The sequence below is a fragment of the Leptopilina boulardi genome, unplaced genomic scaffold, assembly GCF_019393585.1.
Source record: "Leptopilina boulardi isolate dan_hultmark-lab unplaced genomic scaffold, ZJU_Lbou_2.1 LbouV2_362, whole genome shotgun sequence".
Taxonomy (NCBI): domain Eukaryota; kingdom Metazoa; phylum Arthropoda; class Insecta; order Hymenoptera; family Figitidae; genus Leptopilina; species Leptopilina boulardi.
Window position 1 is genome coordinate 2,309,485 of NW_026137932.1, and position 14,896 is coordinate 2,324,380.

The 14,896-nt window shown below is 31.0% G+C and overlaps 1 protein-coding gene across 1 annotated transcript; it reads left to right on the forward strand.

Moving 5' to 3' along the window:
• Window positions 1-230: 230 nt before the first annotated feature.
• Window positions 231-5,678, forward strand: LOC127286688 (potassium/sodium hyperpolarization-activated cyclic nucleotide-gated channel 1-like). Its single transcript, XM_051313210.1, has 4 exons — window positions 231-464; window positions 1,401-1,565; window positions 4,405-5,100; window positions 5,171-5,678. The coding sequence occupies exons 1-4, from the start codon at window positions 232-234 to the stop codon at window positions 5,664-5,666; spliced, it is 1,590 nt and encodes a 529-aa protein (XP_051169167.1). The 5' UTR covers window position 231; the 3' UTR covers window positions 5,667-5,678.
• The last annotated feature ends 9,218 nt before the right edge of the window (window positions 5,679-14,896 follow it).

The window sequence follows — 14,896 nt, forward strand, 5'->3', positions numbered from 1 at the left end:
TAAATTTATTTTAAATTCACAAACAAAAAAAAATTCTGAAGTTAAAAAAAAAATATATTTTTTTAATATTATTTCTATAAAATTTTGTGACAAAAATTCAATTGTTTTGTACAAACTTCATAATAGTTTATAAAATTGTTAATACAATAACGAATTGTCAGAACGATCTTAGAGAGGTTAATTTTTCAAATAAGAGTATAATTAAAAAAAAAAAAAAAAATTTCCCCAAATATGTTACGCGTCGATCACGATTGTGAGATTAATGTTAAACAAGATGATCTTCTATTTCTTCCGGGTCGTGGACCATTTAGAAAAATACTTGATTATTTTCGTCAATTTATTATGGCATCAAAAAAATCTCCCTCGGCACGAAAATATTTACGAAGTAATTATTCCATCAGTTATGAGAAACAAAGACATTTGCGAAATTTTAAAGAAGTTATTCATCCTTTTAGTTTATTCAGGTATATAGTTTTATTTTTATACATATATATTTAAGGCCAGGTCCAAGTGAGGCAGCGCCATCTACATTGATACTAAAATTTTGGAAAATTTTCAACAGCCTTTTCTTGAAAACAAGATGGTAAAATGCTTTTTCCTTTATGGATAATTGATTATTGGCAAGATATACACCAGCTAAAACTTTTTTTGAGTTAAAATAATAAAAAAAATTTCATGTCAATAAATTAAATATGAGCACTTTTTTCACAAAAACTGTAACAGTACTTTCTCAGAAATTACAATCAAAAATGCAATTTCCATTTGGAAAATTAATAAACGCTAAAAAATACACGACCTAAGATTTACCAATCACGAAAATAACAAAAAAAAATTTTATTAAATATTTAACATATTGATACTGCTTTACTGATTGTGACAGCCCTTTGGTAGATTATGTATTTCAGGTGGTTAGCAACAGCGCCAATCTCCTCCTTTCGGCAAAACTGCGAAACGTCTGGTGACATATATAACCTGCCAAACGGCTGTCATAATGAGTAAAATATATATGTTATGTTAAAATACTTTTTTTTTGTTATTTTCGTGATTGGTAAATCTTAGGTCGTGTATTTTTTAGCGTTTATTAATTTTCCAAATGGAAATTGCATTTTTGATTGTAATTTCAGAGAAAGTACTGTTACAGTTTTTGTTAAAAAAGTGCTCATATTTAATTTATTGACATGAAATTTTTTTTATTATTTTAACTCAAAAAAAGTTTTAGCTGGTGTATATCTTGCCAATAATCAATTATCTATAAAGGAAAAAGCATTTTACCATCTTGTTTTCAAGAAAAGGCTGTTGAAAATTTTCCAAAATTTTAGTTTCAATGTAGATGGCGCTGCCTCACTTGGACCTGGCCTTAAAGAAAGAAAGATGCTAAAAATTGAGATTTTTTTTTTCAGGTACTGGTGGAATATTTTGATGATAATTGTTATGATAATTTGTTTCATAATTTTCCCATATCATGTGGCTTTTAATATTTCCAGTGTTAATATTTATTGGACATTGTCAAAAAATGCTCTATACTTTATTTTGTGCTGTGATATTTTTGTCAACTTAATGACGGGGTGAGTTTTTACAAATACGAATTTTAATTTATAAATTTTTTAATAAAATAATTAATTATTCTCATTCATTATTATATTATATTAATATATATTATAATATTATAATTACAACACTTTTTAAATCATTAATTGAAAAATTATTATCTCTTCAAAGCCAATAAGATATACAATGCGAAGTAGTTCAGTCGACAGGGTTGGGTAGTCTAGAGGATCCCTTATGTTTACAAAATAATTCGTCTGCTGTTCCATTGTAGCGTTTAACTACCGAACCTTGGTACTAACTACCGTGGACAAGGTTGGGTACGTAAATTACCTAAAGTAATCTCCGTATGTTCTTTACACGTATAATACCTAGTAAATTACGTCTACAGTTTTCTACGTACGTAATTTACATCCTCTTATGAATCGTCACCGCAATCGAAACGGGAAGCCGAATCATGGGCAATAATATAACCTCAAAACCCTGCTAACACGTGATTTGTGAACCTGTTGTGAAGCTTTGGTGAAAAATTGTAAAATAAAAACCATTTAAAATGAACAGAGGCGGCAGGCCCAAACACTCATCTTGGGACAATTTAAATTTTAAAATGATTAAAACAAATGGACAATACGAAGCACTTTGCTTAGTATGTCAACACCTATTAAAAAATACCGTTCAAGACAAACATTTTTCATTTCAGTTTTACAAATTAAACAATTTATCACGGTTTTATTATCTAATTTTGTGCGCTCAAAGTTCAAGTCCTTGTATGGAATTGAACTTCTTTTTTTTGGAGCCATTTTAAATTTGTTGTATTTTAATTAATTTATAACAATCACAGGCACTAGGCAGGCCACAAGAATAAACAATAATCAATCAAATAAGAACAGGCCTGAAAAAGGGGTTTTTTTCGGTGGTGGGGGGTAACATACGTATTTTACCTCTGTAACAAACCATGTAACATACATAGAAAACCTCGAGTTTGTTACATTTACCCATCCCTGATGTAAATTACCCGAATTTTTTACAGTTTTCTACGTAAATTACTTATTTTACGTAAACAATGTTAACAACCTCGAGTTACACGTAACTGCACAACCCTGACCGTGGGAGAGTAGCCGAATTAATTTGTAAACATAAAGGATCCTCTAGACTACCCAAAGTTGTTGACTAACCTATTTTATATCGTCTCTTTTGTCTTCTTGATCGTATCAAATGAATTCATTAAGAACATTCAGAATTCTCTTCATATGTTGGCTTTGAAGGTAATAGTTTTTCATTTAATGATTTAAAAAGTGTTGTAATTAATTGAAAATGAATTCAACGATTAATGAAAACTGATATATGTGGCATATTACACTGATAGAAACAGGTTGGTAGATCTTGCCACGAAAATATGTCAAAGTGTATAAGGTTAATTCACAATGATGAGCATGCCAATATTCGCATTGCTCTTTAGATTTTTCATTTTTGGTTAAAATAAAGCCATCACGTATGGCTGTATCTATTTCAATCATTTTGTATGGTAAGCGTACAAATAATTCTGGTAGTATTAAGCAGTTATTTCTATCAGTGTAGATGAGACGAAAAAGACAAAACTCAATTTTTTAGGTTATGTTTTTTAATCAGCAAAATATTTGATTTTGAGCTAATGTTTTATCAAATTATTTACATTTTTTTCCTTTTTTTTTAACCTTTAAAATGCCGGTAAAATGCGATAAAAATTATCATAGAAAATGTTGAAAAATTTTAAGATTTTTTTATTAAGAAACATTGTTGCTAACGTTATGTTCTGATTTATTTAAGGTCATGTGACTGTTAGCCCTGGCGGATTTGATTTACCTAAATTCGACCCAGCTGGGGCGAATCTAAGTCGAATCTAAGTCGAATTTAGGTAATTATCAAAAAAAAGCTTTAAATTGATGAAAATTTATAAAAATTAGTATTGTGAGGTTAAATGAACATTTATAGAGTTAATTTTTGTAAGAATTTTAATTATTAACGTGATAAATAATAAATAATCACTTGATATGTGCAAGTGGTAACTGTAGATTTTAACTCGTTGTCAGTTTTCATAATATTTTCAAGAAATTAGTGTAAAATGTGTGAAAAAATAATTTATATTTAATAGAAATTGCAAATTTTATTAAATTATTTTGTTATTTATCGAGCACAGTTTAAAATAATTGCAATTTAATTTTAAAAAAAAGTTTTCTTAAAAGTGATAAGAACTCTACTATACCGACAGCAAGAGGATATATTGTTAAATAAATATAATAAAAGGCATACAATTTTTTTGGAAATTCGACACTCCGAACCCCAAATTTTATAACTATTTGCAAGTTTTTTATAATAATTATTCAACAATATATCAATATTTTAGCACTTGACAACCATTCCTTATCATATTTAGAACCCCTGCACAAAATTTCAATTCAATACATGCAATATTTTACGAGAAAAATTACGGACAAATTAACATTACAGACCTAACAGTCACATAACCTTAAATAAAAAAATTTCACATATCTAATTACAGTACTTATTGTATATTTTATTTTAATTTACAGCTCTCTACTGTATTCAAGATTTTTTTTCTCTAACATTGTTTTTAATTATTTTTTCTCTCGTTTGAAAAAAATATTAGGATGATACTTTCACAGTTTATTCATTGTATGTAACGCTCCACGAGAGAAGGGACCTAACGTGCTTTTGACTTAAGGTTCATTCACTGTGTCATTGCACGGTAAAAGCGAACCTTAAGTCAAAAGCACGTTAGGTCCCTTCTCTTGTGGAGCGTCACATATTTGTAGGTAAATAATGATAGGCTCCATTGATTCATGACTACTAAATTTATAGATATTTTGATGAAACCCAAAGAATAGTTGTGATGGAGAAATCAAGGCGTATTCGTCACTACATCTACCCAGGAACATTAATTCCAGATTTGATCAGTTCCTTTCCAACAGATCTCTTTTTTATCATCACATGGGATAAAATGATCATTCTTCGTGAATATTGTTCCCTTCTGGTGATATTTCGCATCTTCAGTATTTATTCCTACATTCGTATCTTCGCCCTAGCGTACGATTTTCATCGAATGTCTTATGAAATATTCAATTTTTTCTTCTGGGCCACTATTCTTATTCACTGGCAAGCATGTTTATTTTGGATAATTCCAATTGCAGTCACTTCACTATCAATTTTGAAACAACCTCACAAAGACTCATGGATAAATTTCTCTAATCTTTGGAACGAAGGAAATTCTGAAAAATATTATCAGTGTTTCATTAGAGTGATAGCGACATTCACTAGATGTGGATTTCAAAAGGAGGAAGCTTTTACCGGAGAGGATCAGTATCTAATTATTGTTTTTCAATTGCTGGGTACTTTTGTTCTTTGTATTATGATTGCCAGAATTATGCAATACTTCCAAAGTGCCAATAGTTCAAGGCTCAAGTATCAAGCGGCAATTGGTGAATTGCAACAGTACATGCGATATAAACAATTACCACGCAAGACTCAGAGGAGATTCTTGGCTTATTATGAATTTCGGTTTGTAATTTAGATTTTTTTTTTTCCCACCAAAGATTCAAAAATCAATTTTGAATTTTTTTCTTAATAGATTTCAACATCAATATTTTCGAGAGGCTGAGATTCTCAATACACTTTCGAGTCAAATGCGTCAGGAAATTAGAATGCACTCGTGTAGAAAATTAGTGGAAAATGTACCATTCTTCAATAATATTCCATTAACATTATTGGCAAGAATAGTTGCACTATTGAAATCGGAAATTTTTTTAACAAATGACGTTATTGTCAGAGCCAATACACCTGGTGATTGTATGTATTTCATAGCAACGGGAACGGTGGCGGTTTATACGGCTTCAGGAAAGGAAGTTTGTCATCTCGAGGATGGCGCACATTTTGGCGAAATTGCCCTTGTAATGCCGGACGAGAAGAGAATCGCCAGCGTTGTTGCCGTTGAAGTCTGTGAGCTTTATCGACTTGAAAGGGCTGATTTCTCAAGAACGATTCATCCCTATCCAATGCTTTGGGAACGCATTAAGCAAATTGCCATGGATCGACATGAAAAGACGGTTATTTTCAATGCTCAGTAGAATATAAGAGAAGAAACATATATATATATATATAGTTGAAACTAGATTTTATTTGTGTAAACTAAAATATATATATAATTATTTTTCTCAATAAATTAATTAATAATTATAGTAGATTAATTAATAGTTTGCTATTTCCAACAGTATAATATAGTGTATATGTATTCTGGGATTTGAATGAAAGTTGGGCAAAGAATTGCGTATTGATATTTAGCAGAGGGATGTTCCTCTTGCGGGTAAAACAATGGTTTGTGCGCATCGACGCATGGGCAGAAAGTGACTGAGAGGGTGGAAGAATAGGAGGTTCAAGGTGGGTAACAATGAAACGTTTATAGGAGGGCTGCCTATTGTAATAGGCTGACAATGCGCCTGCTTGGTAAAGCACCTATGGGGATATCACTACCTACCCCTTCAAGTTTAATCTCTGATTAACTCCCCTTCGAAAATTGTCTTATTTTGTTTATTCCTCTGTTTTAAATTAAAAAAAACGGTGACAACATTTTAAAATCGTTAATACTACACACAATTAATAATTAACATTCAATTTATTGTATTAATTAAATTTCCTTTTAATGTAGATAAAGAATTTTTCTATTATTCCAAAAAGGACAAAGAAATGTCGAATTCTTATTTTAATTTAAATATCATTCTGCTATAACAATTGCAGATAAGAAAGGTTCCTTTTTTTACCAATAGTCGGTAACAAACTTTTTTAAAAGGGATATTGAAATATTTTCTTTATTTCACACTTAATCTATTATTTCTAAACAATAAAATTCTTTCTATTATTCAAATACCAATCTGCTATACCAACTGAAGATAAAAGATGTTTCTTCTTTACCAACAGTCGGTAACTATCTTTTTTAAATGTTTTGAATTATTTTTTACACACTTAATTAGTGTATTATTTTTAAAGAACAATGAAAATCTGTTTTAAAATACATTAAAAGTTGTGAACAAAAAAATAAAAACATCAGTTTTAATTCTTGTTTTTAAATTATTCGTGTAAATTTTTTGTATTCAACTTTGTTGGTTATAGATGAAAACAGAAATATTTTTAAAAGCTACTATAAATTGGAGTTACAAAAAATGCATATTGCAAAGGGGTGGCTATATGTTAAAAGAGAAATAAGTATCTCTTATGCAGTTGCAAATTCTACCCGCGCAACTAAAAGTTCGGATCGTTAACGCATTTAACGGAGCAGAAATGATGCGAGGATAGCGATTTCACCTTTTCTCATCTCCCTTGCATCTCATTTTCTCTCTCACTCCATATATATATGTATATCTCAACACACCATTGCTAAATGTATATCATTTACAGTTAAAGCTCATTCTTTATGAGAAATTTTTTTCGAAATTTTATTATTATTTAACTAATCAATTATTATTAATAATTAAGGATAATCAGCATATCTTGCAATCATTATTATCAGCATCTCCTGTATTCTAATTATTGAGGTGGAAAAGTAAATGTTTTCATATTAAAATGTAATTTAAAACAAAATTTTAATATATATTAAAATTCCTTTTTTGTTCAGTGTTTTTAATTTTATTAAATTTTTTTTTTAAATTCGAAAACAATTGCCTATATGCAGAAATAGTTTAAAATTACAATGAAATTAATTTTTCCCTCAATATCGTCTAAATAATTTTTTTTTAAAAATATATGAATATTTCGTAAATATATCCCACTCAACACTATTTTAGATTAAAATAATAAATGTCTGGTAAATATAATTATGTATTAATATGTTAAAATCGAAGGTAGTGTAAGGTTATGATATATATATATATATATATAAATTTATTATCAACCTGAGATTAAAGATGCTCTTGGGCTTGGAATTTGTTAATAGACTTCTGTCGTTGGAGACACAAATGCAAATTTCAAGGAAGTTAGACTCTGACAGGCGTATACTATTCAAGATGATAATCTGATCTTAAAGGAGGTTAATTAATGCCTTGGAAAACCAGTTTTCAACAAGTTTTACTCATCGCTATCTTGTATAGTGATAAGACGAGGGTTTTAAATTCTCTTCAAAATATTGGACCTCATGTAAACATGATTGTTTTAATTTTGTTATATTATAAATAAGAATATAAATTAGGATTTTTTAAAAATAAAATTAAAATATAAAATAAAATGTTCATAATTTGTTATAATATTAGCCCAAAATTAAATATTTTGCTAATTTAAAAATATAACCTAAAAATTTATTGTTGGTTACTTTTTCTGCTATACGATTAAACGACTTCCATCTATGTCACATGTTTTCATTAATTTCCCAAATAGCACGTAAGCTTGCAGCTATCTTGCGGAAAGCTTGACGCGCAATATTGCCAACCTTGCACGGCAAACTTGCCGCAAGCTTACTGCAAGCTTTAAATGTCCCACATGACCCAAGCTTGCATGGTAAACTTACCGAAAGATTGCAGTGTAAGGTTGCACAATAAGATTATCGCAAGATTGCTCAGTAAGCCTGCACGGTAAGCTTGTAGTAAGTTTGGTTCCATGTTGCCAAATAACCTTACTTTAAACATAAAATTTTGTTCTTTCTTTAGGTTCAAAGCTTGCTACCAACCTTTCTCCAAGTTTACTAAACAATCTTGCAGTAACCTTACATTGCAATCTTACAGTAACCTGACACTGCAATCTTGCAGCAACCTTACACTGCAAGCTTGGATCAGGTGGGAGATTTGAAGCTTACGTGTTATCTGGATGTTGAGTTTATTTTCAATTATTTACAAAACTTTTTAAATCATTAGATGAAAAACAAGAAATAAATTTTTTTTAGTTCCTTATTATACACTTATTTTGAAATCCATCAAAATCCCATTATCAATCAATTAACGCCTTCCTATAACCTCCCCCCAGTGGATTTGAAAATCCAATTCAAAATTCTCCCAATGTTTGAGCTTTCGTCAATCATTCACGAAAGGTCAAACCTCAGATCTCCTTCATCCCCTTTCCATATATAGCTATAAAATCCAACCGAATACCGCAACTTCCATTCGAAAGTAGCCAAGATCTCACTTCCCTCCAAGACCCCATTTTGCCGAGTGGAATATAAACACCGATAAATCCCGAGGTCCCGTTAAAAATTGATACACTGGCTCCGGAAGTGTTTGGGGTTTCAGAATTGTGGTGGATGCTTGCCATAGAACGAGCGAGATAAAAAAAAAAAAAAACACACACAGTGATCGAGAGGTTAAGGGTTGTGGTAGAAATTCCAGTAACATGTGAATAGTAAACCGGAAACACATATCGATAAGTATCGGTTGTACATTGGAATTCCTGTATATCGGGCGGTAGTTGCCGTGTATTCCGCGGGCACTTTTTGGGGGGAGGAAAGGGGAAGGAAGAGTGAGATAGATAGAAAATGTGCGGGGGGAGGGGGGGGGTGAAATAATGGAGGCGGATGTCCCAGTCGTAACATTGACGTTGTACAAACTCCCGCTACCAATCGACCATCTCTATCGTGGCAAAAACGGTTCTCAAAGGAAAGGGTTGGGAAGGTAGAGAGAGAGAGAGAGAGAGAGAGAGAGAGAGAGAGAGAGAAACTTGCTTTGAAAAGGGGTGGCTAGGGTGTATACACTATGCAGCTCATGTTTAGCGCCTTTATAAATGTGTAATGCGTGTAGGTCGCCACTCGCCGCCGCCATCGTGGTCTGCGTATCGATAAACGATCATTCAGTCGGTGCACCTGCAACTGCCAAAGGGGTGGGTGGTTATTGGGGGGTTTGGAAAGAGAAAGAGAGAGAGAGTTTGTTGTGGGGTGATGGAGGGATTGGCTGCAATTGCGGTAAAGGGATGGTGAAGATGGCATGTGAAAGGAAGGGGTTTATATAGAGGAGAAGAGAGACAGTGACCCGGGATTGGGGGTAGGAACGGGGTGGGGAACCCCGCAGTGTATCGACCAGACGTGGAGGAAGCCGCCAGGGTCCCGGGTTTTGTTAACTATAGGTATGCCCTACACTCTTCAAGACGGGACATAAGCGTACATGTGGTGCTGCAGTTGATAGTTTCCAAAGACGCTTCGTTCAGCCATCTTTGATTTTCCCGTGTATCAAACTTAAATCTCGCTTTATTCAAATTGTCCGGAACTTTAAAATTGTCGATTTTGATTTTAAATAAGCCCCTTCTTTTTGGAAAAAAAACAGGTTTATTATTACTAATTATTTATTAACTTATTTTAATATAACCTAAAAGACACTATGGATTTCTATATTATAAGTCCATTGCAAATACAGCCTAATAAAAGTTTGTATTGTGACACGGTTGGGTAACAACAGACTAATAAATTGAAACATAAAGAGTTCATTGTGGATACAGCCTAATGATTAACGTCTTGAAAAATATAAAGTCATATTCACAATGAACCAATCAGCAAAAAGTGACAGGGTTGGGCATCAACAAACTAATAAATTAAGCTTATTGTGGATACAGCCTAATGATTTGTAAGTTTGCATTGAAAAATACCATAATTTTTAAAGTCATATTCACAATGAATAAGCAAAAAATTAAACGTAACTTATAATTTGGTCACTTACCTCGTGTAAAATTTCCGGAAATATTACGAGCCAATCAGAAATGTTCAACGCAAATTACCCAACCTTCTTTTTCCCCTCTCTCTCTCTTTCTCTTAATATCATTCTCAATTTTTTCACTGTCAACTGATAAAACCGATAGCACTACATTATTATATTTAAAGACAGTAATGAAATTTTCTAGAAACAAATTAAGATTAAAAGTATAGATAACCTTATTAAGGAGAAAGGGATTGGTGTGTGCTATAAAAAGTCACAACAAAGTGAGTTTTATTGTATAACGCGGCCATTTTATAGTTGCATACAATCAACGCGAAAAGAATTAAACGACCGTTTACGAGTTGTGCAACCGGTTCCTTTTAGCCATCATCGCTGGACCACCGGATGTAGGAATCTCTTCTTTAAAAAACGATGAGGGGGGGGGGGGAAACTTGAACAAAAAAGCAAAATGCTCTGGACGATAACCCTTATATGATTGTAACTGTAAGAGACATTTTTCATTATTTAACGAGGTGATTGTCGATTCCAGTGTAACAAAAAAAAAAAAAAAAAAAAAAAATTAGAAGCAATTAAAATATGGGTCGTATGAATCCATAAAATATAATTTTATTTCATGACGTGCCATTCGTTTTGTTTTAATAAACACAGCTGTTGAATGAATGCGTGAGCCTAATATATAAAATGTGCTAAAATTTACTATACAATTTATCAAGTTTTATCACCTGTCGATAATTAATATTGTGAATTATGGTATTTCAAGATTAAATTACTTTTGAATAACGGGGTTAGTGTGAAGATATATATTTAGGTTTGAGAAAAAAGATTTAAATTTTAATAGTGTGATAATAATTGGGCTTTAAAATTTCGATCAAATGAAGTGAATTTTTTTTCAAATTGAAGTCCCCTTTTTTCACTGTATCAGAACACATAGTTTTCCTAAAAGTATCAAATTGAGATCAAAAATTGCATCAAATCTTTGCAACGTTTTGATGCACATAAGTTACATCAAAAAGAGATCGTTTTGTGTATCATTTTAAGAAATGATACACGAAACGGTCTCATTTTTTTATGCAAAAAATTTAATCAATTTATATCAATCATGGCCGAATTGAATCGACTCAAAATTAAAGGAATTTTTTTCAGATATTTTGGTAATAGTACAATTGCGGAGACCATTTCACTATTTAATTTGAAAATGAAAATAACAGAAAATCAAAGACAATGTGCAATTCGATAATTAAAAAGTGACAGCTTATAAACATAACCTAAAATGCATGAGAAAAAATTTGTCGATAAAATCAATATAGCCGAGCTTTTTAGAAGGTAGATGGCAGTACTCATCTATTTTCTTTCTTTAAATTTTTTCTGAATCGTTTTTATAAAAAGCAAAACTGCCATCTACCTTCTAAAAAGCTCGGCTATATTGATTTTATCGACAAATTTTTTCTCATGCATTTTAGGTTATGTTTATAAGCTGTCACTTTTTAATTATCGAATTGCACATTGTCTTTGATTTTCTGTTATTTTCATTTTCAAATTAAATAGTGAAATGGTCTCCGCAATTGTACTATTACCAAAATATCTGAAAAAAATTCCTTTAATTTTGAGTCGATTCAATTCGGCCATGATTGATATAAATTGATTAAATTTTTTGCATCAAAAAATGAGACCGTTTCGTGTATCATTTCTAAAAATGATACACAAAACGATCTCTTTTTGATATAACTTATGTGCATCAAAACGTTGCAATAGAAAAAGAAAAAACCAAGTTTACTGTGATAAGAAAAGTGATTTTTTTCATATGAAAAGATTATGAAATTGAATGACGGTGTTTATAACCTAATGTCAACAACAGCGGGTAATAATGTGCATCGCTATATGGTCACTAGAAGTTTCGCAGCGGGTGGTTCGACCACTGAACGCAACTCGCAACGTATCATCGTGTCACGCTACATTGGACGTCATTGTTCTCTCTTTTTTTTTTTTTTTTTTTTTAAAAAAAAGCGCCATTCATCGTCATACACACAAGGCCTACGTCAATATTGAAAAAAACCTGTCAATCATGTTTGACGACAATTTGATTTTTTTTCCATTTCTTTTGACTTTTATATAAACCGTGCAGAAATAGGGCTTAGACTAGGGTCTTGCCAGTTTTCCTAGTTTCAAAAGAATTTAAGTATTCTAAGTTTTGAAAATTACACAGGATTTAAAAAAAATTTTCCTGCCATATTTGATCCGCCATTTTGAATTCCAAAATATTTTTATATTCAATATGACGTCAAAAATTTTTAAAAATCAACCGAATTTACTTGGAACTTTGTTATCACTCGAGAGTTTTTAAAGTTACTAATAACGAATCTGAAATTTGTTTTTCAAATTTTTTTTTTTTTTTAATTTTCTAAATTATTTTGTTTCCATAAGTTTATTTGACACTTTAAAATAATTTTGAAAATGTTACGTAATGTATAAAATTTGTTGTATCTTTTGAAATTTTTCTCTAAAGTTAATAATAAAGTATAGCAAGGGAAAGGAAATTGTCTGATGGGGTTGTTCTTGCAACTCATCTTGCATTTGATTATCTTTGTCCCCGGTTTACCCTTTTAACCGTTACATATTTTAAATTTCAATTAGTCCTTTGGCTATGCATCTAATTGAATAAAACTGTCACTAGTTTGTAAATTAACATTTTACATATGGGACGTTTCACGTTAAGCGGGCCACCCCGATGGCCAAAATTGAGAGCTTCCAAAAAAATCGCTTATACCCAAAAATTATTCATATATATAAGTACTTTCAAAAAATATGTGGCCTTTTGAAAAATCTAATATGGCGGCGCTAATATAACCTACAAATGTGTCTAAAATTAAAAAAAGAGGCCTAAAAGTGCTAATAAAAAGGGATTAAATGAGGAAATCACCTATGTATTGGCGGTAAAATTAGCACTAGGATACATACTTTGTATTCCGCAAGCAATACCGGTAATTTGATATTAATTTTCAGAAAATAAATATGGCGGATCCAATATGGTGGAAAAAAAATTTTAAAATGCATCGGATTTGCTTGAAAGTTGTTACTCGGGGGTTTCTGAGGTCGCTGCTGCCGAATCTGATGTTAATTTTCAGAAATTCAAAATGGCGGATCCAATATGGCGGACAAAAATTTTTTTAATTCATCAGATTTCGTTGAAAGTTGTTACTCGGGGGTTTTTGGGGTCGCTGATACCGAATCTATTGTTAATTTTCAGAAATTCAAAATGGCGGATCCAATATGGCGGACAAAAATTTTTTTAATTCATCAGATTTCGTTGAAAGTTGTTACTCGGGGGTTTTTGGGGTCGCTGATACCGAATCTATTGTTAATTTTCAGAAATTCAAAATGGCGGATCCAATATGGCGGACAAAAATTTTTTTAATTCATCAGATTTCGTTGAAAGTTGTTACTCGGGGGTTTTTGGGGTCGCTGATACCGAATCTATTGTTAATTTTCAGAAATTCAAAATGGAAGATCCTATATAGCAGACAAAAAATTTTTTTAATCAAATGATTCGGTTGAAAGTTGTTACTAGGAGGTTTATGGGGTCGTTGATAAAGTATCTAATATTGGTTTTTGGTTTTTAGAAAGTTTTATATGGTGCGTTAAAAAAATATTTTTTCTTAGTTTGCCCCGTGTAGAAAATAAAGATACTTTCTCCATGAGGAAGCAAAAATTAAAAAACATCAATTACTTCATCCTTAATTGGTTTAATAATTATCTAATTAAGTTATTATTGATATTTATTAATTTTTTACGGCGCGCCTTGAAAAATTAATTTATGTAAAAAATAAAGAATTTTCGTGAATTTATTTTGCCAAATATTTGGTTTAATGAATATTATTAGACTCTTTTTTAGCCTAAGTTAATTTCAATATTTGTTTACATGTTTTAAATTTTCATACTCATTATATGAAAAGATCTTGAAAATTATTTAAATAAAGTATTAAAAAGTAAAGGAAACAAATAAAGAAATTTTTATCCACAACAATTATTATGTATTATTATTATTATTATTTAAATCTTGACGTTAAGTTTGTGTTTCGAATGTAGTTTAAATTGCGCGCGCCATTTGTTTAATTTACGCTGTTGTCTGCTAGATGTCGATCATGATTGTATTCATTTCTATCTCGCAACTGACATTGAACCTCAATACATTAAATAGACGTGCTTTTGTGGCTATTCTTTTTTACGTCGTTAACCATTGACGATTATTTAGTGTATATACCTTCGTAATTTCTACTACGTTGTAGGTTTGTTTCGAATTTCAGTTTTTTCTAATTTTCAGAGGATAAAAAAATTTTTTTTTGTTCTTTGTTTTTTTAAAACACTGAATATTGACTTCGGACACATTTGAATCAGTCCTTTTTAGGACTAAAATAAGTAGTTTTATAAAACTATTTTCTTTTTGAATTATAACATTTTTTTCCCTTATTTTGCAGATTTTTTAATAATACAGAATATTTATTTCAGATAAATATTTCAATCAGTCCTTTTCAGGACTAAATAAATAGTTGACTAAATAAATAGACCCCAAGAACCCCCGAGTAACAACTTTCAACGAAATCTGATGAATTAAAAAAATTTTTGTCCGCCATATTGGATCCGCCATTTTGAATTTCTGAAAATTAACAATAGATTCGGTATCA

Excerpts from the sequence above, each read along its gene's own strand:
- LOC127286688 (XM_051313210.1), top strand. The coding sequence starts at position 232 with ATGTTACGCGTCGATCACGATTGTGAGATTAATGTTAAACAAGATGAT. Across the intron at positions 465-1,400 it reads CATCCTTTTAGTTTATTCAG|GTACTGGTGGAATATTTTGA; the intron begins GTATATAGTTTT and ends TTTTTTTTTCAG. Across the intron at positions 1,566-4,404 it reads TTTGTCAACTTAATGACGGG|ATATTTTGATGAAACCCAAA; the intron begins GTGAGTTTTTAC and ends CTAAATTTATAG.